This window comes from Neofelis nebulosa, chromosome 4 (assembly GCF_028018385.1).
Source record: "Neofelis nebulosa isolate mNeoNeb1 chromosome 4, mNeoNeb1.pri, whole genome shotgun sequence".
Taxonomy (NCBI): Eukaryota; Metazoa; Chordata; class Mammalia; order Carnivora; family Felidae; genus Neofelis; species Neofelis nebulosa.
Genome location: NC_080785.1, coordinates 6,446,976 through 6,473,323, shown reverse-complemented (window position 1 = coordinate 6,473,323; position 26,348 = coordinate 6,446,976). Strand labels below are relative to the sequence as shown.

The window sequence follows — 26,348 nt, the reverse complement described above, 5'->3', positions numbered from 1 at the left end:
AGGGCTTTCTTTGTGCGATTTGAGACAATGGGGTTTGACCTTGTTCTCAGAAACGTATCTGAAGATACTGTGTTTTGAAAGGGCCAGAAAGCCTTCCCCTTCCCACTGTCTCGGGGCTCTGTCTTTTGGACATAATTTTCCAGGAAGTTTTCCCATTTGCAGCAAATGGAGCAGAGGGCGGGGGGAATTGTCTGGTGCCTCCCAGAGTGGGGTACAGTTCCTTCCAGTCCCTCCCAGTCTAGCATCCTGGTCTACACTGGAGCAGGGGAGCCAAGCTCTGACCAGTGAAGTTTTAAATAATGGACGGTGGGGAGCCTGGGTGGCTCAGTCGGTTAAGCATCCAACTTCAGCTCAGATCACGAAGTCACCGGTCATGGGTTCCAGCCCCCGTACCCGGCTCTGTGCTAAAAGTGCAGAGCCTCCTTGGGATTCTCTCTCTCTCTCTCTCTCTCTCTCTCTCTCTCTCTCTCCCTCACTCTCTGTCCCTCCCTTGCTCAAACTCTCACACACACACTCTCTCTCAAAATAAATAAACATTTAAAAATAAACAATAAATGGGGCGCCTGGGTGGCTCAGTTGGTTAAGCGTCCGACTTCAGCTCAGGCCACGATCTCGCGGTCCGTGATTTCGAGCCCCGCGTCAGGCTCTGGGCTGATGGCTCAGAGCCTGGAGCCTGCTTCCGATTCTGTGTCTCCCTCTCTCTCTGCCCCTCCCCCATTCATGCTCTGTCTCTCTCTGTCCCCAAAATAAATAAATGTTAAAAAAAAATTTTTTTTAATAAACAATAAAAAACTAATGAAAATGAATAGGACTGGGTCTTGAACACCAAATGTGAGACCATGTGCAGGTTTTGGAATCTGGAACCTGGCCCTGATGCTGAAGGACCTCATATCCAATGAGGAAATGACGAGTTGACAAAACACAGTTAAAAGCAGTGATTAGGAAATAAAAATAGAACCATTTCCTGTTTATACTCTGGTTTTAAATCCTTCAATAAATGTAAATAAAGCTTAGGATTACTTGCCTGACCCATGTCAGGGTCATGAGGTCATTTCCATCTATATATACAGTTTCACCACCAAGACCAAGCTGTGCAAATAGACGAATAGCTGTTGGTTTTTCTAAGTAAACAAAAGCAAGGGGAGAGGGGTTTCACATCTGATTCCCTACAGAAAAGAAAAAGATTCAGAAACATCCAGGGCTAGTCACAGAGTGAGGAGAGGGAGGGCAGGGGAGGCAGGAATAGAGGAAATGGGGGAGGGGAGAGGGATGAGGTGGAGGGAGCTCCACCCTCAGAGACTTAGCAACTTCCGGGGGAAGTTGCCAGACTCCGACAGTAAGAGACCATTTCGTGCAACAACATCCAAAAAACCCCCCAAAAAACCGCCTCATCAAGTTGACATTTATTTACCAGAATGAAAAATGAAAACCACTTCTATCTGATCTGGCCATAAATGGACTGGTTTAGAAACACTGATGCACAGAAGCTAATAGCATCTGACAAGCTCATACAAAGAACTAAAACAAAAAGATTTAATTCAAGGGGCCATGTTCCGTATCTGAATTCTCCCCAGCAAGGTGTCATTATCTATCCCTATGCTTCTCAAAATGTGTTCAGCACATGAAACACCACCTGTACATCTTGTGAAAATACAAATTTTTATCCAGCAGGTCTGGGGTGGGGCAGGGTTTGTATCTCTAGCAATCTCCCTGAGTTGCCTATGACACAGGCCAGTGCATCTGGGGGCAGATTGACACTTGAGGCAGCAAGAATATAGGCTCCTGGGGCTCCTGGGTGGCTTAGTTGGTTAAGTGTCCGACTTCAGCTCAGGTCATGATCTCACAGTTCATGAGTCCGAGCCCCGCATTGGGCCCTGTGCTGACAGCTCAGAGCTTGGAGCCTGCTTCTGGTTCTGTGACTCCCTCTCTCTCTGGCCCTCTGGCTTGTGCTCTCTCTCTCTCTCTCTCTCTCTCTCTCAAAAATAAATAAAAACATTAAAAAATTAAACAAACCAAAAAAAGAATATAGGCTGCCGTCAATCACCCAGTAGAACTAGCCACTCTCCCCACTGTGGTCCTCTACACCAGGGGATGGCAAACTTTTTCTGTAAAAGGTCTGCTAGTAAATATGTTAGGCTTTGTGGGCCATTCAGTCTCTGTTGAGGCCACTCCACTCTGCCTTTGAAGCAATGTGTAAACAAATGGGTGTGGTTATGTTTCAATAAAACTTTATTGACAAAAACACGTGACAGATGGGACTTGACCCTCAGGGTGAAATTTGCCAACCCCTGTTCAGTACTCTGAACATATTTCTGTCTCATCTCTGTGACCTTTTCTTCCACAAGCTTATTTACAACCCTCTATCAAGGACGAGGTGGTAAGGGGCCCTGGGGTGACAGACACAGACCCTCCATTCTGAACCCCCATGTGCAGGGCCATCCTTCACTCATTTTAACAGCTCTGCATCTGTTCAGCACAACCCAGTGAGGCAGCACTGTGTGGTGGGTGAAGGTTGAGGCTCTGAGCCAGTCTGCCTGGATTTGAAGACCAGTTCTTCCCGTGGTCTGCTAAAGAGTGATAAATCCCACCTCACAGAGATTTCATAAAGCCACATGGAGGTACAAGGCCGCTGGCTACGTTGGAATCAGATAGCCAGACTCACTATGACTTGTTAACTCTACAGACCATAACCTGCTTTCTTACCCTTCAGAAATGCTTACATCTATATATTTATAATATATTTTTATAGGTGTATAAAGAAAGTGAAAAAAGGGTCTCCTGGGTGGCTCAGTCAGTTGAGCATCTGACTTCGGCTCAGGTCATGACCTCGCGGTCTGTGAGTTCAAGCCCCTCGTCGGGCTCTGTGCTGACAGCTTGGAGCCTGGACCCTGCTTTGGATTCTGTGTCTCTTTCTCTCTCTGCCCCTCCCTTGCTCATGCTCTGTCTCTCTCTCTCTCTCTGTCAAAAATAAATAAAACATTAAAAAAAAAATTTTAAGTGAAAAAAAATTTTAGCTATTTTCCTTTCTTTTTCTTTTTCTTTTTATTTTAGAAAGAGAAAGGAAAAATGCACAAGAGGAGAGAGAGGCAGAGCGAGAGAGAGAGAGAATCTGAAGCGGGCTCCACACTCAGTGAGGAACCCAATGCGGGGCTTAATCCTACAACCCTGAGCTGAAATCAAGAGTCAGATGCTCAACCGACTGAGTCACTCGGGCACCCTGAAAATGAAAAAAGTTGTAAAAATTCCTCATATCATTTAAAATGAAAGTGAAAAATAATAGGTATGTGCATGTGTGTGTGTGTGTGTGTAAAGGGAAAGAACTAACAAATTACTGCAGAAAGAAGAGAAAGAGAGGCAGAAGGAAGGAAGGAAGGAAGGAAGGAAGGAAGGAAGGAAGGAGGAAGGAAGAAGGAAAGAAGGGAGGGAGGAAAATGTCTTGTTCCAGGGGCACCTGAGTGGCTCAGTCAGAACTTGGAGCCATCAGTTAAGCATCCGATATAGGCTCAGGTCATTATCTAGCGGTCCGTGGGTTCCAGCCCCAAGTCAGGCTCTGTGCTGGCAGCTCAGAGCCCGGAGCCTGCTTTGGATTCTGTGTCTCCTTCTCTCTCTAACCATCCCCCACTCGTGCTCTGTCTCTCTCTCAAAAATAAATAATAAAAAGCATTAAAAAAAAAGTCTTGCTCCATGCCTCACATAGTCCCATAAATCCCAAAGAAAGTTATAGTCAAAATTACAGATGCTTAAAGACAAATTCAATAGGTAAAAAGATTCTAAGTACAGTATATGAGAATTATTTTCACTTTACACTGAATAGAAGGAAATCGAAAAAAGGAAGTTTGCCACTTGGGATATAGAGCAGAACATAATTAAATTTAGTCTTAGTGGGACTTTGTTTCCATGTCACAAACTGGCCCTCATTTAATTCAATATGTATCAACACAGAGTAAGTCGCTTCACAGCACACTGTGTGCATAAACAAAGGGAGACCACATCTTTTCCGGGCAAAATGATTTTCCCTGTTGTTTCTGTTTAATTAGCGCTGGAGAAAATGCGACAACACCTGTTCAATGACTTGAGGCCACTGCAATGGGAACAGTGGGGAGAGGAGGAGGGCCGGGACAGTGGCCTAAAGAGAGGCAAGTGTGAAGGGCAGGTCAGCAAGGAATCCTGGGGAGTGGGTGCTGTCCTCCCCAGTAGCGCTGGGCTATCCCATCAGGGACATGTGGGAGCCCAGGCAGGGTCTTTGGCGGCTCACAGGATGATGGCATCCATGGTCTTCTCCTTGGAGGGAGAGGGAGGCACTGAATTCTCTCCCAGTAGCTCCTTCTCTGCCCCTTCCTCATCCTGAAAAAAACAGGGAGAAGTCAATAATTGTGGGAGAAAAGACAGGACCTTGTTAGCTTCATAGAACTTGAAATTGGGAAAGGAAAGAGGAGGGGAAGGAAAAGATACAGAGGAGGGTGAGCTAGCCAGAGATCTGGGACAGAAAGGGGCAAAGGAGGGCCTGGAGAGGCAGAGGGCAGAGGCCAACCCAGACACGGTGCTGGCACATGCTCCTCGCACAGCAAAGGGCTCAGCCAAGTTCCAGAAAGCAGCTGAGCTGTGCTCCCTGATGACCCTCCATGTTCCCAGAGCTTCACCAAATAGACCCATTCTTTCCCCAGTGCATCCTCGAAAACTCACCAGGGGCCGAGAGCTCTGGCCACACAAGCTTCGAAGACCCACGCTCAGGGAAGCCAAGGATACAATGACCTGCAGGACACAGACAGCCAGGAGCAGAGCACGGATTCCTAGGAACAAGTTCTAGAGATGAAGGAAGAAAAAGAGATAGTCAGGAGCCTGCTCCTCTGATTCTGCTCTTACAACCATCTTATCAACCCAGCCAGGTATCAGACTCTGTCCAACCAACTACTTCCCACAAAAACGGAGTGCATTTTCCAACTACTGGACAGCGACAGCTCTACGCCATAGTGGTCTGCAATGTGACCTTACCACACCTTATGAAGAGGCAGGTCTATTTCTCCACCCCTCGAATCTGGAACAGCCTATAATTGTTTTGAACAATAAAATACAGTGGAGGGTGACACTATGCCTGGCAGTTTCCATTTCCTGCCTCTTAAAATATGCACAGTGAGATACTTCCTGTTGGAACCTAGTTGCCATGCCATGAGAAGCCCAAGCCCAAGCCGCATGCAGGAGCCATTGTAGGCTCTCTGGTTGATGGCTTCAGCTGGGCTCCCAGCCATGTGAGAGCCATCTTGGAGATCCAGCCCAAATGAGCTCTCAGACGACTTCACCCCCAACTGACATCCGACTACAACTGCATGAAAAAAAAACAAGTGAAGACTGCCTGAGTCCAGCCAACCCACAGAATGTAAAAAGTAATAACAAGTTAGTTTTAAGCCACAACATGTTGGGTGTTGTGTTATACAACAATAGGTAACTGGGACAGGGGCACACCAGGAAAGCTAGAAGGGTATTCCATGATGTCCTCTCTTCAGTGTCTCCTCTTTGCTCCTCATTCCCTTTGATTCAGGGAATTCTCATGCTATGAGGGTCTGAAATATGTCTCCAGCTAAGTTAAAACCTCCTGAACCACAGACCTAGGTCCATGCTCAAAAAGCCTACATCTTTGCCCTCCGGTGCCCTAGCTCCTTGGGAATAGAACCTTGTGATGGATCTCTGGAAGACTGGACTCTTCTCACCATCAGTATTTGCATGTAGGTTTTACATCTATCCTCTGTCCAATGTGACTTGTGACTTCTTTGCCATGTCTCTTGGTACCCAGTGGTTGTGGCAGCAGGTTCTGGGTAATCACACACATAGTCGATGTCATAGAAGCCATCACTTTGCCAGGTTAAGCTATTCACACAAAGGACAACAGCAGCCATGGCTGTGGCGACACCAGCCAGCATGAGCAGACCTGATATGCAGCCCTAAAAGGGAGAAGTGCAGGGGCTCAGACCCTCCTTATTAAGGATAGAGCCATAAGGTCCTGGCTCCAAACTTGTCTCTTCTTCTTCACTTCCTGGCCCAGAAATCCCTCCCCATCCCCCCAGTAGCAAAGATCCCAAGGTATCAGGGACCAAAGGGAAGAAGACCGAAAACTAGGGCAGAAAAACAGACATAGGAGGGGGCAGAGGACACCCAAGACTCACTGAAAGTTTTCCCTGGTGCTTCTCATAGACAATGGCCCCAGCTCCTGCTACAATAGCCTGGAAAGACAAGACACAGGAAAAGGCCTCCAGTTTACCCTCCTGAAATGACCCCTCATTTATTCCCAGGACTGCTGATTTGAAGCAGGATCCGAAGGACTGACAAAGAAAGTAAGCATATGGACACTTGTGATGGGCTCCATTACAGCTGCCCCATCCTTCCCAGCCTGGCCTTAGGGAGGTATGTAGAAAGTAAAAGGGTTTTGCTTGTCCCTTAAGGCACCTTCCTCATGGCAAAGGGCATTTGGATCCGGATGTTTGGTTTCTTCCCCAAATCCCTGACCCAGATCCAAAGGAACTTTCTCCTCACCCATAACCACTTGCCTCCCACTGAGCTTACAGCCCCTTCCTTACTCACCACAGACCCTGCCCAGAAGGCGCAGCCTGAGGCACACAGCTCTATCCAGGGCCCTAAGCACAGCAACACTCCAAGGGCACAGCTCACAGCCCCCAGCAATATCTGGGTCACCTGAAAGACAAGGTGAAAAGCCAGGTCCCTTTCCACCAGTCCACAGGCCCCAGGAATGGCCACCCAGCTCCTACCTAGCTGTCTTTCCTCTCCTTTTCCTGTCTTGACCTCTCTGCAGCTCTGATTCTAGAAGATTCTGGCCCCTTTACATCCATGAACCAGCAAGCATATCATGGCTCTTCACCATCCCTATGATGTGAATTCTTATCATTACGTTTTCCTAAATATCACACTTTGTCATCCTACCTGATGATTCTCACTTTTTTCTCCTCATTGTCCCTTGGGAATCCCATCATCCCATCCAAGATGGGATGAAAGGACTCCCTTCAAGAGAAAAAAAGAGTTGTGTTGGCTGATAGCTTTCAGTGGTCAGCATTTTCAGGGTCCCCTCATCTTTCAAGCCATGGGCACACTCTTTGGGGATGGCCAACTGGCCACTGGTGAAGCAGGGCAGTGGTATGAGGGCCACTTTCATCCAACATGGCATCCGATAATGGGCAGTCCTTGCTCTGGAGCCCCGTACTGGGCTGGCAGAGACCTTATCGGGACTGCATCATGCTCTGGTGGCTCCCTTTGCCAATCTTGCTCCCTCCTTTTTCATTTCATAGCTGTCACACTGTGACATTGCACATTGAACTCTTGACTCAGCACCTGCTTCCTGGAGAACCCAACAGTCTCTTGGACGTCAACACCTACACATCCCGGCAGCATTTCAGATCTGTCATGTCCAAGTTCCACACCTCACTTGCACCCCCAGTGTCTTATTCTCCTGACTTCCAGGACCTCACTTCCCTGGTCACCCACACTCCAAACCTCAGCATGTTCTTGGATTCCTTTCCTCCTTTGTACCCCAAGCCCACCCACTCCCAAGTAACAGAGACATCATTTACAGATAATGTCGACTCCTCTGTTTCTTTGTCATTTCTACTGTGACCCAGGCAGGTGCAGACCCTCCACCCTTCTTATCTGGACAATTCCCAGCTGTGAGGCAGCCCAGAGCCCAGGTTCCTGCTCAGAAGCCACCCACAGCCTTCCCACCACTGATGCTGATTCAGGACAACTTCTCACCTTGTCACTCAGGGCTCTCAGCAATAGGGCCCTAGGCTGCATTTCCAGTCTGATCTGCCAGAAACCTCATTCTCTTTACTCTGACGGGACTTGCCCAATGCATACTCTCTTCTCCTTCCTTGCTCCTGCCATTCTCCTGACGTGGGATTTTTTTTTTCTTCCATCTTTCACCTCTGTCTACATGCACTCTTCCTCCATTCAAGGTCTGGCTCAGATGCCAACTCCTGCAGGTCAATTCCCAAGGATCTCACCTGCTTTACCTTTAATTCTAGTTATGCGTATAGTGATCTGATCCCCTCTGATGGATGTTGAGCACTTTTAGGTTACAGCCTAGGGATTCTTTCTGTAGTTCTCCCTGAAGTGCTTATCATATTGCCTCACATCTGCAGGCCCTCAGTTCACATGGGTTCCATTCAACTGAGCTAACAGCCCCCAGGGATTCTTCCACCTATCCCCCACCTCCAGCTGGGACAGCCCGTGCTGTACCAAAGAAGAGGCCCATCATTCTTTTCCATCTAAGTGTGTGGGGAACCTGCTAAAACTTTTTTTTCCCAAAAAAGATGGGATACAATTAGTAAGTTCTCATGAGGAGTCAACCCACTTTTTTTTCCATCCTATGGAAGGAGAGTTACCAACCTCTGCAGTACCTGCCACTCTTACCCCCAGTGCCAGCTGCCCATAGCTCATCCTGGCCTTGAAAGGGCTAGTGTCCAGAGGATGAGAAAAAAGCTCCTCCAGGGAGGCCCCAGCTTTGAACAATTGTGCCAAAGATGATTCCTGGTAGATGTGGATGTTGATGTGAGTGGGCTGGGACAGCGTAGAGGCCACATCGACTCCATTCACAGTCACCATATTTTGGGTCATCCTTCCTGCTGGGAAGAAGATGTATGGAAGTGAGGTCTGGGAACCAAGTAAGATAAAAAGGAATATGTCACCTGAGTGAAAGGAGAGAAAACGGTCCCTTGTCAACATCCAAAGGGTCTTTCCAGAGCAAGTATCAATGTCACCGTGGCCTTAATCTGCGATGCAGATCCAAATCACCTCTAGAGTTCTTCACCACGTATATTCTTGGGTCTCTCCCCAGAATTGTCTGATATGGTTTGTCTGGGTCTTGGGTTGGACAAAGAAAGGAATCTGAATTATTTACTTAGTATACATATTTACACATGACACTTCCATATGGTGAAAAAATTCAAAAGATATAAAAGGGTATACTTTTAAAACCCTCCCTCTCCTCTTGCTCTCCCACCACCTAGTTGCCTTCTAGTCAGAAACTAATATTATCATTTTCTTCTATATCCTACAATGACATTTTGTGCACACAAAAACATATAAAAATATTATCTTCCCCCTTTGTCCACAAATGGCAGGATACTACATACACTGTCTGCACAATGATTTGTTCACAGAACTGTATTCAAAAATGATCCTTTCTCACTCATTTGTCCAGCTGCAAAGTATTCTGTTGTAGGAACGCATCATGAATTTTAAGCAGTCTTCTATTGATAGACATTTATTTTCTCTTGCAAACAATAATTGTCTCTTACAAACCAGTGAATAATTGGTTACAAACAATTGGCAGGTAAATGGGATAAGCATTTGTCACTTGAATAGATACTGCCCTCTATGGAGCTACCCCATGAAATTCACACTTAGGAGCAAGATGGAAGAAGCTCCACTGCCCCTCTCCATGACCAGAGGAAGGTGTCAACAAATCTTTAAGTCTTTTTCGAATGCATATCAGGAAAATTACATTTCATTTTAGATTTTAATTAGTTTTATATAATATACTGCCCCCTTCCAGTGTATATCTCAGCGACATTGGACAAATTCATACATTTCTACAACCCCAACTACAATCAAGATAGAGAACATTTCTATGTTGCAAAAGGTTCTGCAATGTTCCCTGCCCAGTAAGCCCCCCAACCCCTGGCCTGAGGCAACCACTGATCTGCTTTCTGTGACTATTCCAGTATAATTTCAATCCATAATTCTCTTATTATGAATGATATTGGTCATTGTTTCCTATGTCTAAGAGCCATTTTTTTCTCTTCTTCTGTGAGCTCTCTGTTCATATCCTATGTCCTTCTCATTTTTACTGTTTTGTTTTGTGTAGGAGTTCTTTGCGTATTCAAAAAATTGCCATCTGTGATATGATTTCCAAATATTTCTTTACAATTTCACGTTTAAATGTCAATCCATCTGGGATTTATCTTGTAAGTTGGAATGTATGAGTCCAAGTTGTTGTGGGTTTTTTTTCCCCAGATGGTTAACTTCTGAAGGATAAGGTCTGTTTGAAGAATATATTTTCTTTGTCCTACTGATTCAAAATGCTCCCTTGAGCAAAAACGAAATTCTCATTGTAATTCAGGGCTATTCTAGTCTTTATACTCCACCCATTGGTGTTTCTGATGAGTCGGGTACCATTGCCACAATTTTACTTATGAGTATAGGGTTTATGGAGTGCCTGGGTGACTCAGTCAGCTGAGTGTCTGACTCTTGATTTCGGCTCAGGTCATGATCCCAGGGTCATGGGATGGAGCCCTGTGGGCTCCGCGCTGAGCATGGAGATTCCTTCAGATTCTTTCTCTCTCTCCCTCTGCCCCCTTCCCTGCTCCTCTCCCTTCTCTCTCCAAAAAAAATTTAAAAAATTTTTAATGAGTATGGAGTAAATTTATTTTAAAAAATTCAGTGAGGAGCACCTGGGTGGCTCAGTCGGTTAAGTGTCCGACTTCAGCTCAGGTCATGATCTCACGGTTTGTGGGTGCGAGCCCCACATCGGGCTGTATGCTGAACGCTTGCTCAGAGACTGGAGTCTGCTTCAGATTCTGTGTCTCCTTCTCTCTCTGCCCCTCCTCCACTCGTGCTCTTTCCCACTCTGTCTCTCAAAAAACAAATAAATGTAAGAAATTTTTAATTAAATGAATATGGAGTAAATCTTTAAAAAGAGTATGGAGTAAAAATGAGGATATTTAATTGTTATTTTTTTCATGTTATTTTTTTCTTTCATGGCCATTTTTGCTAGGTTACTTCTCCATATGCACTTTGGAATCAACTTGCCCACCTCCAAAAGCAACCCTCCATAGTAATTCTAATGGGCATCCTACTTCAGCATCAATGATGGAAATCATGATCACATCAGTAACAATTCTAACAACAACAATGATTGCAATCCTAAAGTCTTCCCTTTGTATTCTATGTTCTTTTCAGAGAAGTGCCATACTTGCACCTACCTGGTCTTTTTGGAGGTAAAAAGGACAGGTGTTTGACAGTCCTGCAGACACACAAGGAGGTTCAGACTTATTGATAGACATACATAAGGACGTCCCGCTGGATTCCAGCCAGATCTCCCCTGCAGTCCCAGGAGCCAGCATCACGGAACAGCCCTCTCTGAGCCTCCTGGGAACCACCACTTCCCCCAACACATTACAATCCCAGCTCAGCTGAGCCCCCTGCTCTACCTCTGGACAAGGCCAATCCCATGAGAACTCCCCTCCCACACCACCAGACCCCTGCCACATCAGGGCCCTCCACTTTCCAGCTTCACTCTGAAAGACTTCTCACCACCACACCACCTGAGTCTCAGCCACTGCACTGGCAATGAAGGTAAGGTGAGGTCTGGTGAGGTGATAGAGAGCCAGGCTGCTGCAGCCAGTACATGTCCCTCCCTTCCCCAGGTCACATTCTGTCTAGGGCATCCCACCACCCCCAAGCAGGTCCTATAGGAACTGGGAATGGGGGCAAGCAGCATCCTGTGAGATAGGATGGGGGCTTTGGGAACTGGCTTTGGAGACTCTGCAAGAGAAAAATGTCCTGTGGTGAGAGTCTCCAGGGAAGGGGCCACCTGGCATGTGGGGGCCCTGCTCACCTGCTGTCCTCTGGGAGCCCCTGCCAGCGGGTAGGAAGGAGAAGAAGAGCAGAAGCCAGGGGTAGAGGGAGGAGGGCCTGACCTTCAGCACCGCAACTTCCCAGAAAAAGGCTGAGGCAAAGGGGCCCCTCTGGGGGGGGTCTAGTCTTGAGTAGATAACCAGGCTGGTGAGGGGTGGAGGAAAGAGACTGCGCGAATGGGAGTGCACACACATACACACACACACACACACACACACTCACAGCACTGGCAGATCTGTGTTCAGAAAGCACCTGCCCAGGTGGCCATTGGGGAGAGGAAAGCTTCCCAGGGTTTCCCTGGGCTGATCACTTCTATGGACTCCCAGGCCACCCACCTTGCCCCCATGCTCTCCAAGCTGGAGCCCAAGGATGTACTGGCAGCTGGAAACCCCCTACACAGGGGCCCTTCTGCCTGGGCTGTCTTCCAGAGAGGCTGCGGCTAAAATTCAGCCTGCCCCTCCTCCACCCTGCCCCTCTGGTGTTCTATCAACCTCTTCCTCCATCTGCCTGGTGCCCAGCTCCAGCTCAGCCCTCCCTGTTGGCACACTCCCTGCCGTCCCCCATCCGGAAACCCAAAGAGAGAGCAGGTGAGGCAAGCCCACAGCCAGGCAGCCCTTTCCCAGGACCCCTCCCCACCGGACTCCCATCTGCCCCATCACAAGCCTCCAAAGCCTGGTCCAGAGCTTGCTGAGGATGGTGGGAGGGAGAGACCAACTGCCTGTGGAGAATGGACTCCAGGAAGGTGGCAGGAGCAGAAGGCAGGTGTGTCCCTGTTTGATACCAAGTCAGTCTGGCCTTGACCTCCACCTCCACAGGCACACAACTTGGTCCTTCCTTGTGTGTGATGTGTGTGGGAGTGGGGAGCGCAGCTTGAAAAGGCTGTGCAGAGCTGAATGGCTGTTGGTAGAGAGGGAGGTGTTTAGGGGCTGAGGGGGGTCCCCGGACCCTCTGTGGAGCATCTGCGGCAACAGAAGTTCACCTGGCAGCCGGTCACTTGGGTTCTTCCCAGGAGCCCAAGGGCTCCGGGTGGGGACCGCGATGGCACATGCAGGTTGGGAAAAGAGTCTGGAGAGGTGAGGAATCCAGGGCACTGCTTGGTCCAGACCTCAAGGCCATGGGAGGATGGGGGGACAGCAGGTTGAGGGTGAAAGGGGAGGCTCCAGCGGGCTCAGCATTTGCCACAGCACCAGGAGAGTTAGGCTGTCCTGACAGGACACCTCTCAAGAAAGGGCCAGGGATGTTGCTTTGTGATCAGGGACCTCCACCAATCCCAAAGGCCAGTGAAATCTTTGGAAACATTCTGCCAATGCTCTCCCTGACACTACCTTCCTCCTCCCTCCCAGAAAGATGTCCACGGGCATGGGGACAGTAGAGAGTGATGAGGTGGCCCCTAGAGCCCTGCAGCCCACCCACATCGATGTGCACATCCACCAGGAGTCAGCTCTGGCCAAACTCCTGATAAGTGGATGCTCCTTGCTTCGTTCCCCCATCTCCAGCGCCGTCTCCCAGACCAGGAGCAGGAGCCGGATACTGGTGGCCTCCTGGGTGAGTAGGGGCCCAGAGGGGTGCCCATGCTCCCCACATCAGGAAACGAAGAACTTTCTTTTGCTGTGCACACTCCTTACCAGCCTCTCTGAATCAGATGCTGAGCCAGTTTTATCTTATTAGAAATCAAGATCTCCTGTGCTCCATTTCTGACTTTTTTATGTACTTACTGGCCTTCTCCATAAAAGCTGTAGGCAGAATGGGCTTTGGGCTAAAAGGGTGCAGGAGAGACATGGCCATTTAAAGTCCCACGTGGTGGAGCCCTGAGCCATCCTCTCCCTTCCTCCAGACCCAGCGTGGGCTGGCTCTCCCTCCTCTCTTCTCCCTTCTCCATTTCTTTTCCATGGGGGGTTCCAACTGTTTATACCTGGAATCCTCAAAGCTGCCTGAGACTTGGGGGCAGAAGGTTGCTCCTGGGCCCAGGCATCTGGTAATCAGCTCTTAGTTCTTCTCTTTTCCTCCAGGTGGTACAGATCGTGCTGGGGGTGTTGAGTGGGGTTCTAGGGAGTTTCCTGTACATCTTCTACTCTTCCCCCTTGTGCAACTCAGGAGCTGCCATCTGGACAGGAGCTGTGGTGAGTGCAGCAAGGGGATGGTTGACAGGCCAAGAAGGGGCAGATTCACCTCCTATCAGAGGTGATAAACCACCACCATCAGCACCAGCAACATCATCCATGGTACTATAAAATGTCAGCAATCAAAAAGTCCCTCAGTTATTCTAGGCTGAGAATGCAGATGAAAAAACAGCCAAGGAAAGTGGTGGTCTGTCCAAAGTCGACCGGCCAGCTATCCTGGTTTCCTGCCCCGGCCTTCTCCCACCAGGTGGGCCACTTCACCCCAATTCAGCAAACATCAACCAAGGCTCTAGGACATAGCTGATTTCCAGACACTTGCATTGAGATGAGGAGGAAGAACATACTAGAGAGTGTATACTCTACAAGATAAAGTCAACTCTTCATCATTTCCTGGTGCCCTGTGCGGGCCCTGTACACAGTGGGAATCCAGTAGGGGTCACTGAATGACAGTGATGAAGGTCAACACATGGGTGTGTGCAACAAGGGCTTGGGGGCAGGTCATGGTAGCACTGAGGGGCCCTTTGGCATGCCCACACTCACAGAGTAATAGCAAAACACACGCATTTATTGAGAGAGGAGCCAAAAGTAATCATCCTCATCTACCCAAAGGCAAAACACTCAGATTAGTTCTAGAATTGCAGATAGGATTCAAATCCATCTGTCTACCATGATGTACTAGATGTCCTGTTCTATCAGCCGGGTTGTGGGGTTGCTGAGCACCTGCTGGGACGGGTGCCTGGACTAGAGACCACCCAGAGACTCATCCTGCACTGAGAGTTTCTCCAATATCCTAGGGCATCCACCATCTGGAACTTTCACAAAGCACCATTGCTTTAAAAGGAAGGTTTTGGAGAAGGGAGGGAGACCTCTCCAATGTCCCTAAAACAGAGGATCCTGCCACCTCGAGAGTTTGATCCTGGCCCAACCATCACCATTAGCTTACTACAGATGACAAAGCTTAGCTCAAAAATTCAGGCCCACCTGCAGTGTGCCAGGGAAGGACCAGCCCATGGCTGGCTCTGTCTGATGGGGTTACTGGCAGCTGAAAGGCTTGTATCTGCTGTGTTAGCCCTGCTCTCATCCATCTCCCCCCAGGCTGTGCTGTCTGGAGCTGTTGCCTTCATTTATGAGAAACGGGGTGGCATCTACTGGGTGAGTTTGGGGAAGGGCAGGAGTGGGCACCAGGCCCAGAAGCTGGAGGCCACCCAACCAAGCCTTCTGCTCAAACACACATAGGCTACATGGGCCTAACCCTCTCTCCCCAACTGGGCTCCCAGAGACACTGAGTCTCCAAGGTCTCTCTCTGCCTCCTCTGCTCACCAGGCCTTGCTGAGGACCCTGCTCGCCCTGGCAGCTTTCTCCACGGCCATTGCTGCTATCATCATTGGGGCTGATAATTTCTATAAGGGCTACTTTGATTTTGGAGACTTTATCTGTGATGTCTCCTCGAGCACCTGGTACAGGGGCACCCCGCCCCCCAGCACTCCGAGTCCAGAAGAAGTCAGAAGGCTGCACCTGTGTCTCTCCTATCTGAACATGCTGAAGGTAGGGGGGCAAGAGGGAGGGGTGCAGCTGGCAGTGGGCAAGAAAGACCAAGATGGAACACAAGAGTAAGGCTGTGTTACCTGTCCCACACCTAGCGTGACTAGTGTCACCACCAATGTGGCATTAAACAAACTAGAAATAGTTCCTGGGATTGTGGGTGTTATAGATTTGTGGAAAATACAAACACTGAAATAATAATAAATGAATTAACCTTGTGAGTGTGCAAAGTACTGCAAAGGCATTAAATGCATGTTCTCCCTTGATCCTCTCAAGCCTTGGGGCTGCTGGGGCACCAAATCGTAGCCCGAGCCCTTCACTGTCGGAACAAGGACACTGAGGTCTGATAAGAGGGGTTTCTGGCTGCTCTCTGCATGCTGGACTCGTTTACCCCCCATGCACAGCTCCTTCCTCAGCCCCTCAAGAAGCTACAGACTTGAGGATGAAGGGGTAGAGAGAGACCCTAGGTTGGAAATGCATGACAGCACAGAGCACAGATGGCAGCACTTTGGTGGTGACAGATTTGGTCCTCTGTCCCCAGGTCCTGTTCATAAGTTTTCAGGCCATGCTCTTGGGGGTTTGGGCTCTGCTGCTTCTGGCATCTCTGGTCCCCGTGTGTCTGTATTGCTGGAAAAGGCTCCGATGTAAGGTGAGTCCCTAAAGTATGCTTCTGTGTTTGGGTGGAGAGACTGTCCAGAGGAGACAGAGATGGAGAGCCCATGGCTTGGGGAGGAGAAAAGAGCCCTTACAGTGAGTCCCAAGGGGCATCATGCCTGTCTTTCTACACCATTGGTGGCCCAGTTCAGAGACCCTCACTCCTTGATCAAGTGGTCCCCACGATAAGGACCCCAGGAAGGCAGGGAAGTCCACATCCATGGTGAGATTCTAGGGATCTTTGCGTCAGGTACCATGAGGCTAGTGTTGGATCTGGTTGGCTCCAGAACTAAGCTGCCCTGGAGGAAAGGATTTGCACCTTCTCTCCCTGGGCTATCTTGCCCCTCTGCCTCCCTTAGGAAACAGACCAGAAGAAACTGCTTCATGTGAATGAAATCTAGCCTTGCTTTTCCTGAGTGTTCAAGCCTGGACTCTTTCTGGACTGCATGTTCCTGCCTCTGACTCCTGGGAGAAGGACAAGACTGGGGAAAAGAGATTCTGCAGCAGCTCCAGCTATCCTGCCTCCACTGCCGTGCCCACTGCCTTGCCCCACTGATCGTGACAGAAGCTCTTCTGGCTGACTCACCTTCACCATCCCGCTCTGCTTCCCATCCCTCCTGAGCAGTGATGCTAATAAATGTCCTGCTGTTGCTCCCAGCTTCTTGCACAATTCTTCCAGGGAATTTCTCTTGGCTGGAAGAGGTGGAGGAGAATGAGCTGATGCAAACCTAAGATGCTCCTCCCTCTCCCAACCTTCCATCTGGGTCTGGAGTCACTGGCCATGAAAGTAGCCTCTCTTTGGGGATGGTTCTGGAACTGTACATCCAAGTGCCTGTGTACAAAGGATGAGGCAAGCGGGGGCTCTGAGCCCTGCTCCCTACGATTCAGATTTAACAGAGTGAATGCTGGGCAAACTGAGAATTAGTTTTGTTTTTTGGGGGAGGGAGAGGTTGTTGTTTTTTGGTTTTTTGGCTGTTTGGAAAAAGTGAGAAACAGAAGATGTAATCATTTTGGAAATTATTTTCTTTTAAAGACAGTTGAGGAAATAGAAACCCTGAATAGTTGCCCCATGAAAAAAATACCTAGAGCTTCTGGAAACTATATGAATCATATATTTTTAAATTCATGGCTAACTTGAATAAGCTACAATAGAAGTAGGAGCATGAATTCAGAGAGCTGAGTCTTGATATTATGATCTGCCTGTCTGGGACTTCTATGAGCACCCACACATTCAGTGCTGCCTTGGAAGGATCCATAGAACTTGGCACAAGGTTGTACTCATGGCTGTATTTATTACAGCAAAAGGGTCCACAGCAGTGTCAACCAGGGGCAAAGGTGTATCAGGTAGACTCGGGAGGAGTCTGGGTTCAGGCTTCCGATATCCTCCTACCAGTAAGGGAGGGACAATAACACAGTTCAAAGGTGGGGGAAGGATAATCAACTATCCCCCAAACTTGGAAGGCACTTTGAGACTGGAAAATGAAGGAGGCACTCCATAGCATTTACACAGAGTTTTATTCAGGCTAACATACTCCCAGGGGGTCCACGACAGCTGCAAAGTTACTCTCCACAAAGTCCAGACCTCAGTCCACAGATTCTGTCGTGAGATCAAAGGGTTCACATGCACCTCAGATGGTTTATATGCTCCTAATTGACAGATACCCTTTTATATTAGGTCTTGAGGCACCACCCGGGCATCAGGAAAGGGAAAAACTATGTTATCTCTAACAGATGTTATGGGGGGCCAAAACAAACCTCCTCCATCCCGACATTGGCTGGCATTTCTAATCTAGCAAACATGAACAAGATGGAAGACCAAAGATGGAGTCACTATTATCAGCACTCCTACAAACACATATGCAGTGTTTCTGCTCAGAGAAGCCCACTGAAGTCTCAGAGCCCAGGGTTTTTACTGGAGGCTGTTCACGTAGACAGTCTCTCCACTTGCACAATGACCACAATTCAAGGCTCTCAGAAGAAAAGCAGGTGTCCACCTGAAATCATATTGTACAGTCCGGGAAAGTTGATACAATGTAATTCAGTGCTTCCAGCACACAAAACAACCTTATCAGTATAAGAACATTCCAAAAACCAAATTCTGAGAAGGCAGCCCAGAGCTAGTCCTTCAAACAGGGCCTTGCAAGGAGCAGCCTCTATGTTAATGTTTCCTGCTCACTGCTGTGGAGGCATCTATCAAACTCTGTAACCAAAAACTGCAGTTCATAACCATGCTAAAGACAGCCATCAAATCCTAGAGTCACTTAAATTGGGGAGTCAAAGTGAAGAATCCTGTATATAAATCTGCAATTTCAGGGAACAACTAGGGGGAAAATCCACCCTATCAAAGTATGTGACGAGCAAACTCTTGGTGAAAGAAGTGACTGGAGAGCCATGAAAGCAAATCTACTCTCATATCGACTTGGGGCTTGAATTCCTACTGCTTGGGTGATCTGAGACCCTGAGAAAAAAATTCAAAGTCCTCAAGATGGTAGTGACCTTAGACACCTGTCAGAAACCAATTGCAAATTCTGTCAGGAGAAATTCACCTACATCCTTGGACCTCTAAGAATTCCTAAAAACACTGTTTCATGGAGAAAGAAAGAAAGAAAGAAAGAAGAAAGAAAGAAGAAAGAAAGAAGAGAGGAAGTAAGGAAGAAGAAAGGAAGAGAAAAGAAAAGAAAAAAGAAACTGAAATTCAGCATAAATTTACAAACATCAAATCAGGAACACAAATCCTTCAGTCATTGCTATTTTCTTATCTAAAAATAGCATGCTTAATATGTTTAAAGAAATTTTAAAAAGGAATTAAAGTATTGGCAAAAATAAGAGCTTGGCAAAAATTATTAGATTTTTTAACCCCAAAGACAACCTCTAGAAATGAAAATTATAGTCATTAGAATAAAAACCCTAGTAAACAAATTAGACATAGCTGCAGAGAGAAATACTAAGCTAGAAGATAGGTCTAAAGGATTTATCTGAAATGCAGCTCAGACAGAAAAAAAGAAATGGAAAATAGAGGACTACTTAAGAGATATTTAGATTTGATGTATGGACAGAATTCCAAGAGGAAGAAATAGAGAGAAAGAAAGAGAAAAGTAAATAGAGAGAAAATCAGACATAAAGGCTGAGGAATTTTCTGAATTAAGAAAACACAAGAGGGACACCTAGGTGGCTCAGTCACTAAAGCATCCAACTTCCGCTCAGGTCATGATCTCACAGTTTGTGAGTTCAAGCCCCGTGTCAGGCTCTGTGCTGACAGCTCAGAGCCTGGAGCCTGCTTCGGATTCTGTGTCTCCCTCTCTCTCTGCCCCTCCCCCCACTCGTGCTCTGTTTCTCTCTCAAAAATAAAAACATTAAAAAAATTTTTAAACAATTACACATTTTATATATAATACAAATATTTTGTTATATAAGAATTAAATTGCTCTGGCTCTGTTAAAATCAGACTTTAAGGCAGAGAGCATTCCTACAGAAGAAAAGGCCACTAGTAGTCAATTCAGCAGACCTTGTTCCTTCTCCCATTTTATTCATTCTCTCCCAGAAGCAGGAACCTGTACTTCCAGCTGGAAGAGCTGTCTTATAACGAGGAGGGTACCATCCACAGGCTGGAGACGGTGCAAAGGAAGACCCAAGGAGCCTGTGCCTTCCACAGCATGACTGCATGTGCCAAACCAGCCTTGGATTGCTTACCTTTTAATATCTGTCTATGAAAAAAATTATTTCCTTACTGATTAAAAAAAAGAGAAAATAACTTCTTAAAGAAACCATTTACAATAACAAGGAAACTGTAAGTTACCTAAGATCAAATCTATATATTCAAGACATTAATAAAATTAATGGAAACTGTTTATGAATACCTAAATAAAAAGAAATGCATACACCATGTCAACAGAAGGGAGGACTCCGTTCTGTAAAGATGGCTTCTTGCTCCAAATTGACTCATTAATTCAATGAAATTCCAATCAAAAACTCAACAGCCTTTCTTAGTTCTTGCTTAGCCAATTCTCAAATTGATACAGATCAAAAGACCAAGAACAGGGACGTATGGTGTCTCAGTTGGTTAAGTGTCTGACTCTTGGTTTCAGCTAGGTCATGATCTCACAGTTCATGAGATAGAGCCCCGAGTTGGGTGCTGCACTGAACATAGAGCCTGCTTGGGATTCTCTCTTTCCCTCTCTCTCTATCCCTCCCCTGCTCGTGCATGTGTGGAAGTGCACGTGCTCTGTCTGAAAATAAATAAATAAGCTTTAAAAAAAAAAGACCAAGATAAGCAGACAATCTCACTGTCCCATGAAACTCAAATAAGGAGTTGGACCAGGGGCGCCTGGGTGGCTCAGTTGGTTAAGCATCTGATTTTGCTCAGGTCATGATCTCATGGTTTGTGAGTTGAAGCCCCACATCGAGCTCTGTGCTGACAGCTCAGAGCCTGGAGCCTGCTTTGAATTCTGTGTGTGTGTGTGTGTGTGTGTGTGTGTGTGTGTCTCTGCCCCTCCCTCTCCCTCTCTCTCAAAAGTAAATAAGCATTTAAAAAAAGGCGGGGGGGGGGGGGGGCTGGACCAGGTAGGCACTCAGACCAGACAGCTCCCTGGCTTGCAGAATCAAACCAGAGACAACAGGGAGAATAATGCAGGAATGGACAAGTTTTGGGTCAGAAGTAATAAGACCTGAGCACAAATCCCAGCACTGCCACTTACTAGTTCCTCAACATTGAGTCAGTTACAATTACCTCTTGAGCAATATAGTCTTTTCACTTTTAAAATGAGGACAATTGCAGGGCACCTGGGTGGCTCAGTTAAGCGTCCAACTTCAGCTCAGGTCATGATCTCATGGTTTGTGAGTTTGAACCCCACGTCAGGCTTTGTGCTGACAGCTTGCTCAGAGCCTGGAGCCTGCTCCAGATTCTGTCTCCCTCTCTGCCCCTCCTCTACTTGCACTCTGTCTCTGTCTCTCTCAAAATTAAATAAACATTGGGGCGCCTGGGTGGCGCAGTCGGTTAAGCGTCCGACTTCAGCCAGGTCACGATCTCACGGTCCGCGAGTTCGAGCCCCGCGTCGGGCTCTGGGCCGATGGCTCGGAGCCTGGAGCCTGTTTCCGATTCTGTGTCTCCCTCTCTCTGTGCCCCTCCCCCGTTCATGCTCTGTCTCTCTCTGTCCCAAAAATAAATAAAAAATGTTGAAAAAAAAAATTAAAAAAAAAAAATTAAATAAACATTAAATTTTTTTTTAATGGGGACAATTGGGGGCACGTGGGTGGCTCAGTCGGTTGAGGGTCTGACTTCGGCTCAGGTCATGATCTCATAGTTTTGTGAGTTTGAGCCCCGCATCTAGCTCACTGCTGTCAGTGCAGAGCCTGCTTCATATCTTCTGTCCTGCCCCTCTCTCTGCCCCTTCCCCGCTTGCGGTCTCTCTGTCTCTCTCAAAAATAACTAAATCTTTAAAAATTAAAAAATAAAGTAAAACAGAGGCAATTGTACCTAAAATCCATGGTTAATGTAAGGATTGAGTGATAAATATAAATATAACATTGTTTAAAAAATTGGACACCCCACAGTACAAATTTGTCGAAGCAATGTGGATTACTAGAGACAAAATTGGGGAGAACAGAAAGTACTCACCAATCCCCAAATCCTCTCTCCTCCTTCCCTCAAAGGAGGTAAAATAACATCCCCAAATGGAAATACTATCCCCTCCTTTGAACTTCTATATTTGCATTAGGGAGACCAGAGCTAAGCCATCAGTGGACCTGAACTGTGCAGGCACAGTAGAAGGTGTGGTCTGCTGTGCCTAGAAATATCAATGGGGTGCCCTCCCTCAGAGATTAGTATTGTTCTCCAGTTTTCATTTTTCCTTTATTCCTTATAATAGGCCCCCTGGGTGTTAACTGGGCACATAACTTCTCAGAATGCAGACTAGATTTTTCAATCTCTTTTCCAGCAAAGTATGATCAAGTCACTCAATTCTAGGCAATGAGATTTAGGAGAAAGTAGTATGTGCAGTTCCCTGCAGCACCCGTTGAGGGGTTGTGTCCTCTTCCCACTGTGCCCTCTTTCATGATGTTTGGAATGCAGGTGTGATAGCTGGGTCCAGAGCAAGCCTTCTTAGACCAGAAGGTGATTTGGGACTGGAGTCCATTCATTGGAGAACAACAGGACAGAAAAAGTGTAACCCATAGTACAACATACTCAATCCTGGACTGCTCGCCTAAGTGTTTGTGTGAGAAAGAAACTTGGGTTATTTTACATATTCTGTCACTTACAGCCAGATGTTACTCTAATTAATACAATTCCCCTCAAAAAAGTGAGAGCTAAGCCTGTCTAGTCAGCATATTGTGGATAAAATCCTTCATCTAAAGAATGAGTATGTTGGGCACCTGGGTGGCTCAGTAGTTCAACATCCAACCTTTGATTTGGACTCAAGTCACAATCTGACCACAGTTCATGAATTCGAGCCCTGTGTCAGACAGGCTCTGTTCGAACAAAGCAAAGCCTGCTTCTGATTCTCTGTCTCACTCTCTCTGTCCCTCCCCCCACCTTTCAAAATAAATAAATAAACATAAAAAAAAAAAAAGACTGAGTATCTCCCAGAGCAGAAGCTGGAAAGCACAACTTGATTATAGCTAATTGAAAGCTGATTATATATCTTTTTTTATAAGTTTATTTATTTTGAGAGAGAGACAGACAGAGCACAAGGGGGGAAAGAACAGAGAGAGACAGGGAGAGAGAGAATTCCAAGCAGGCTCCATGCTGTCACCACAGAGCTCATGAACTGTGAGATCACGACCTGAGCCGAGATCAAGAGTCTGACAATTAACCGACTGAGGCACCCAGGTGCCCCTGGTTATATATATTTAAAGAAGCATTGTTTGGGCCTACGTGGATAACATGAGTCATAGAAGAAAAGTGGGGTATGATCAACCAGAATCAGACCAAAGACTGAAATGGTCAGGTTCTTATTTTACTTGAATTGTCTGGATCCTGTGCATGTCCCCTTAGTATCCTACCACCTGGGTATGCTGAGGACGGTCCTATCACCCCCTAAAGAAGGGCTCTGCTTTGCTCTATTCAAGCCCAGTGAGTGGGAGGTGAGCTATGGTGACCCACTGACCATATTCTTTCTGGCCCATAATACAGCCCTGGCAGCAGCCTCAGATCTGGTGACTTCTACATTTCCCTAGACTTGCTCCTAACTCTGTACCGACTTCTGTCAGAAAGGGTTCCCATGACTTGCTGGAGGGCAATCCAGTCTCTGATCTTCATGCAGGGATGGCCGTCTTGACCATTCCTGACACACCCAGCTTCATACTTGCCCCTCAGTACTTCAAAATAAAAGAATGTGTTATTTATACCTACATATCTCAAAACTAAAAAGGAAAGCAGGGAGATGGACAAGAGGAAAACCAGGGTAGGGGAATCAGGAATGGGGATGGGGAAAGTGTATCTACAGAGAATTGCATAGAGGTCTGCAGTAGTGGTCAAATTTCTTCTTAACCTAGGTGGTAGACGCATTATGATCATTATTATTATTATAAAAATTGCACATAAACATTTTCTTCCCCCTTCTGTTTGAATGATATAATCACAATAAAAAGTACGTATCAGGACTTCCTTTGCTTGAGTTAATTTCAAAACAATATGAAATAATAACTAGTACAAAAGTCATTCATCAAATCTATTGATGCAAAACCTATCAGCAAAAATTGAATGGAACTTTGTTCTTCAGGATGCCCAACTCAGAAAAGTATCAAAACCTGTAGGAACAATGAGAGACAGCTGCCTGCTCAAGGATGATGAGTCCTTAGGAATGATGGGGGTGACAGGCCAACTGTGGTCCCAAAAAACCACTCTTTTTGTCAGGGTCCATGCAAAAAATTGACGGCACACTCAAAGTGGATCATTTGAGAAGTGTTTGATAAAGGGGCTATGTACAAGGGTGCCAGCAAACTGTAGGGAACTGTATGTGATCATGCCCTACTGGGGTCCTTAACCTAGGGGGATCACGGAGGGTATCATTACTTCTCGGCCCGAAAGATGAGGAAAGGAAGCAATTGCTGTGTTTCAGCCAGACACCGAGAAAGTTGACAGAGATGGTGCTTGATTTGAGCTGTCCCCTTCTCAGAGAGACACAGCCAGCCTGAGATGAACTTTCAGGGAGGAATCCTGGCAAGTAAATACCCAAAGTACCCCCCTCTGATCTCTTGCTATTGTTTCCTATTGGCCAAACCCAGTGGGAAGTCATAGAACACGAGAGCTTACTGATGTGATCAATAGGAGACTCTCCTTTGGGGAACACAGAAGGCTAGAGAAAGGTGGAAAGACTATCTGGGGAGGTAAATGAAAGCTATCCAGAAGAATGACTTTTGCTTGTGTGAATAAATATGGTTGAAAACTTCTCAAATTTGGTGAAAGCCATAAACCTCAAGATTCAGGGAGCTCAGTGAACCCTACACAGAACAAACTCCAAGAAGCACAAGCACAGACATATCAGGATCAAACTGCTAAAAACTAAAGACAAAGGAAAAATCTTGAAAACAACCCAACAAAAGTGACCCATTACCTACAAAGAAGAGTGATCCAAATTTCTGTGGTTTCTCATCAGAAACCATGATGGCCAGAGGAAGTGGCACAATATTTTTTGTAATTGTTGAATACAGGCACAATGTGGAACAGAAACTGGGACTAAACAAGGTGTAGTGCAAGGGAGTTTTGGGGGTGATGGTGCTATTCTTTATCCAGATCATGGTGTTGATTACATGAATCTATGCGTGCATTAAAACTCACAGAACTGTTCACAGGAAAAAAAATCAATTTTACTATAATAATAATGAGATAAATTTGAGGTAATTTGCCTATCTCTATCTCAAAGTCTCAGAGTCATTTCCAGATGTATATCTTCATTTTCCCCATCAAAACTGATACCTCAAGAGGCGTCTGGGTGGCTCAGTTGGTTGAGCATCTGACTCTTGATCTTGGATCATGTCCGATCTCATAGTTTGTGAGTTCGACCCTGCATTGGGCTCTGTACTGACAGTGCAGAGCCTGCTTGGGAGTTTCTCTCTCTCCCTCTCTTCCCCTCCCCTGCTTGTGCGCGCTCTCTCTCTCTCTCTCTCTCAAAATTAAAATAAAATAATAAAATAAAATAAAATAAAAACCAAATACCTCAAAACTGATCTTAGCTGTATTTTCAAATAAACAAACTGCTTTTGGGTTTTGTTTTGTTTTAAACAAAAAGCAGGGATGACGTGACTTCTGATTTCCTGCAGAAGAGAAATCCAAAGATCCCAGGACTCTGTGAGGCTGTTGGGGCAGAAGAGGGGGGAGTGGGAGGAGGGCTGAGGAAGAGCTGTGGAGGTGACTTGTAAATGGGCCAGGTTTTCCTCAGAGACTCAGATCTGCCAGAGGCAATATACAAAGGAGGTTGCCAGATTCTGACAGTAAAAGACTTCTGTGCAGGGCAAACTGAGTTGACATTCGTTTATCTGAATAAAGAATGGAAAGAATTTACATCCAGCCAAGCCATAAAAGGACTGATTTAGAAACACTATGGAAGAGAAATTCATACCATTTTTAGCTTGAGGAAGAAAGCAATTCACCAGGGCCTTTATTTCAACTTTGCAGTTGGTTCTTATGACGGTATGCTTTTCAAACTTAATGACTGAGTTCAAAAACAAAATTAAAACAAGATTCAATTTAAATTCAAATCCCCGAAACAGAAATCCCCCTTACAAGCCACACAGATGTGATTAACCTCGCCACCTAGTGGCTACTAAAAGTTTTGTTCAGAAGAAACTAGAAGAGAAAAAAGTAACTTTTTTTCACACAATTCTTTGAAAACTAGGAGTGCACTTTTGAACAAATATCTACTAATATCTCCATGTGGCAGGCACTGTGTATGGTGGAAGTGAAACTAAACAGGTTGGACAGTTCCCTGCCTTGCCCAACCCTGGTGACACTGAGGAATAAGATCCAATAAGTCACGACATTTTCCCCCTCCTCTATCAGGCATGTCCTTACGCCACCTGCTCCTCCTGAGCCAATTGGTCAGAATCATGTTATTACATTCCCAATGCTCCAGATATAGAGGGGGAGGGGTGCTTCTTACTGCTCTACTGTCTCCAGCCAGTTTTTTCCCTGTCCCACCTCATCTGCTCCAGGGACACAATTCAGGAACCAGATATCCCAGTTCTGAGTTGGACTCACCCTGTCACAGCCCACCCCGCCTGAGCATCCACGGAGATGTTAGCTCAGTCCTGCCCCAAATGGCACACAGGTCGGCTCATTGAGAAGACCTTCCACACTCATAAGAATGGTGGGGGAGCAGCCTTCTTGGAAAGCTCTTCTTGGAAGATTGGGATCCATGGTAGAAGAACCCCAGGAGTGGTCTCTCTCCTCCACCC

The 26,348-nt window shown here is 46.6% G+C and overlaps 2 protein-coding genes across 9 annotated transcripts; one reads left to right on the top strand and one right to left on the bottom strand.

Moving 5' to 3' along the window:
• Nucleotides 1-4,007: 4,007 nt before the first annotated feature.
• Nucleotides 4,008-26,348, bottom strand: TMEM176B (transmembrane protein 176B). Of its 5 annotated transcripts, XM_058723830.1 has the most exons (8): nucleotides 26,152-26,348; nucleotides 16,543-16,649; nucleotides 8,413-8,621; nucleotides 6,574-6,684; nucleotides 6,159-6,215; nucleotides 5,706-5,936; nucleotides 4,684-4,803; nucleotides 4,008-4,344 (listed from the first exon to the last, which is right to left on the bottom strand). In XM_058723830.1, the coding sequence occupies exons 3-8, from the start codon at nucleotides 8,614-8,616 to the stop codon at nucleotides 4,252-4,254; spliced, it is 816 nt and encodes a 271-aa protein (XP_058579813.1). In that variant the 5' UTR covers nucleotides 8,617-8,621; nucleotides 16,543-16,649; nucleotides 26,152-26,348; the 3' UTR covers nucleotides 4,008-4,251. The 5 variants fall into 5 exon arrangements, with proteins under 5 accessions (XP_058579813.1, XP_058579812.1, XP_058579811.1 ...); XM_058723829.1 differs by lacking the exons at nucleotides 16,543-16,649; nucleotides 26,152-26,348 and adding an exon at nucleotides 11,621-11,750; XM_058723828.1 differs by lacking the exons at nucleotides 16,543-16,649; nucleotides 26,152-26,348 and adding an exon at nucleotides 11,621-11,747 and having other exon boundaries at nucleotides 8,413-8,624.
• On the top strand, nucleotides 12,095-16,613 carry TMEM176A (transmembrane protein 176A). Of its 4 annotated transcripts, none has more exons than XM_058723831.1 (7): nucleotides 12,095-12,227; nucleotides 12,984-13,185; nucleotides 13,650-13,760; nucleotides 14,856-14,912; nucleotides 15,084-15,305; nucleotides 15,844-15,951; nucleotides 16,316-16,613. In XM_058723831.1, exons 2-7 carry the CDS (start codon nucleotides 12,988-12,990, stop codon nucleotides 16,355-16,357), a joined length of 738 nt encoding a protein of 245 aa, XP_058579814.1. In that variant the 5' UTR covers nucleotides 12,095-12,227; nucleotides 12,984-12,987; the 3' UTR covers nucleotides 16,358-16,613. The 4 variants fall into 4 exon arrangements, with proteins under 4 accessions (XP_058579814.1, XP_058579815.1, XP_058579817.1 ...); XM_058723834.1 differs by having other exon boundaries at nucleotides 12,120-12,227; nucleotides 12,988-13,185; XM_058723833.1 differs by lacking the exon at nucleotides 12,095-12,227 and adding an exon at nucleotides 12,276-12,402.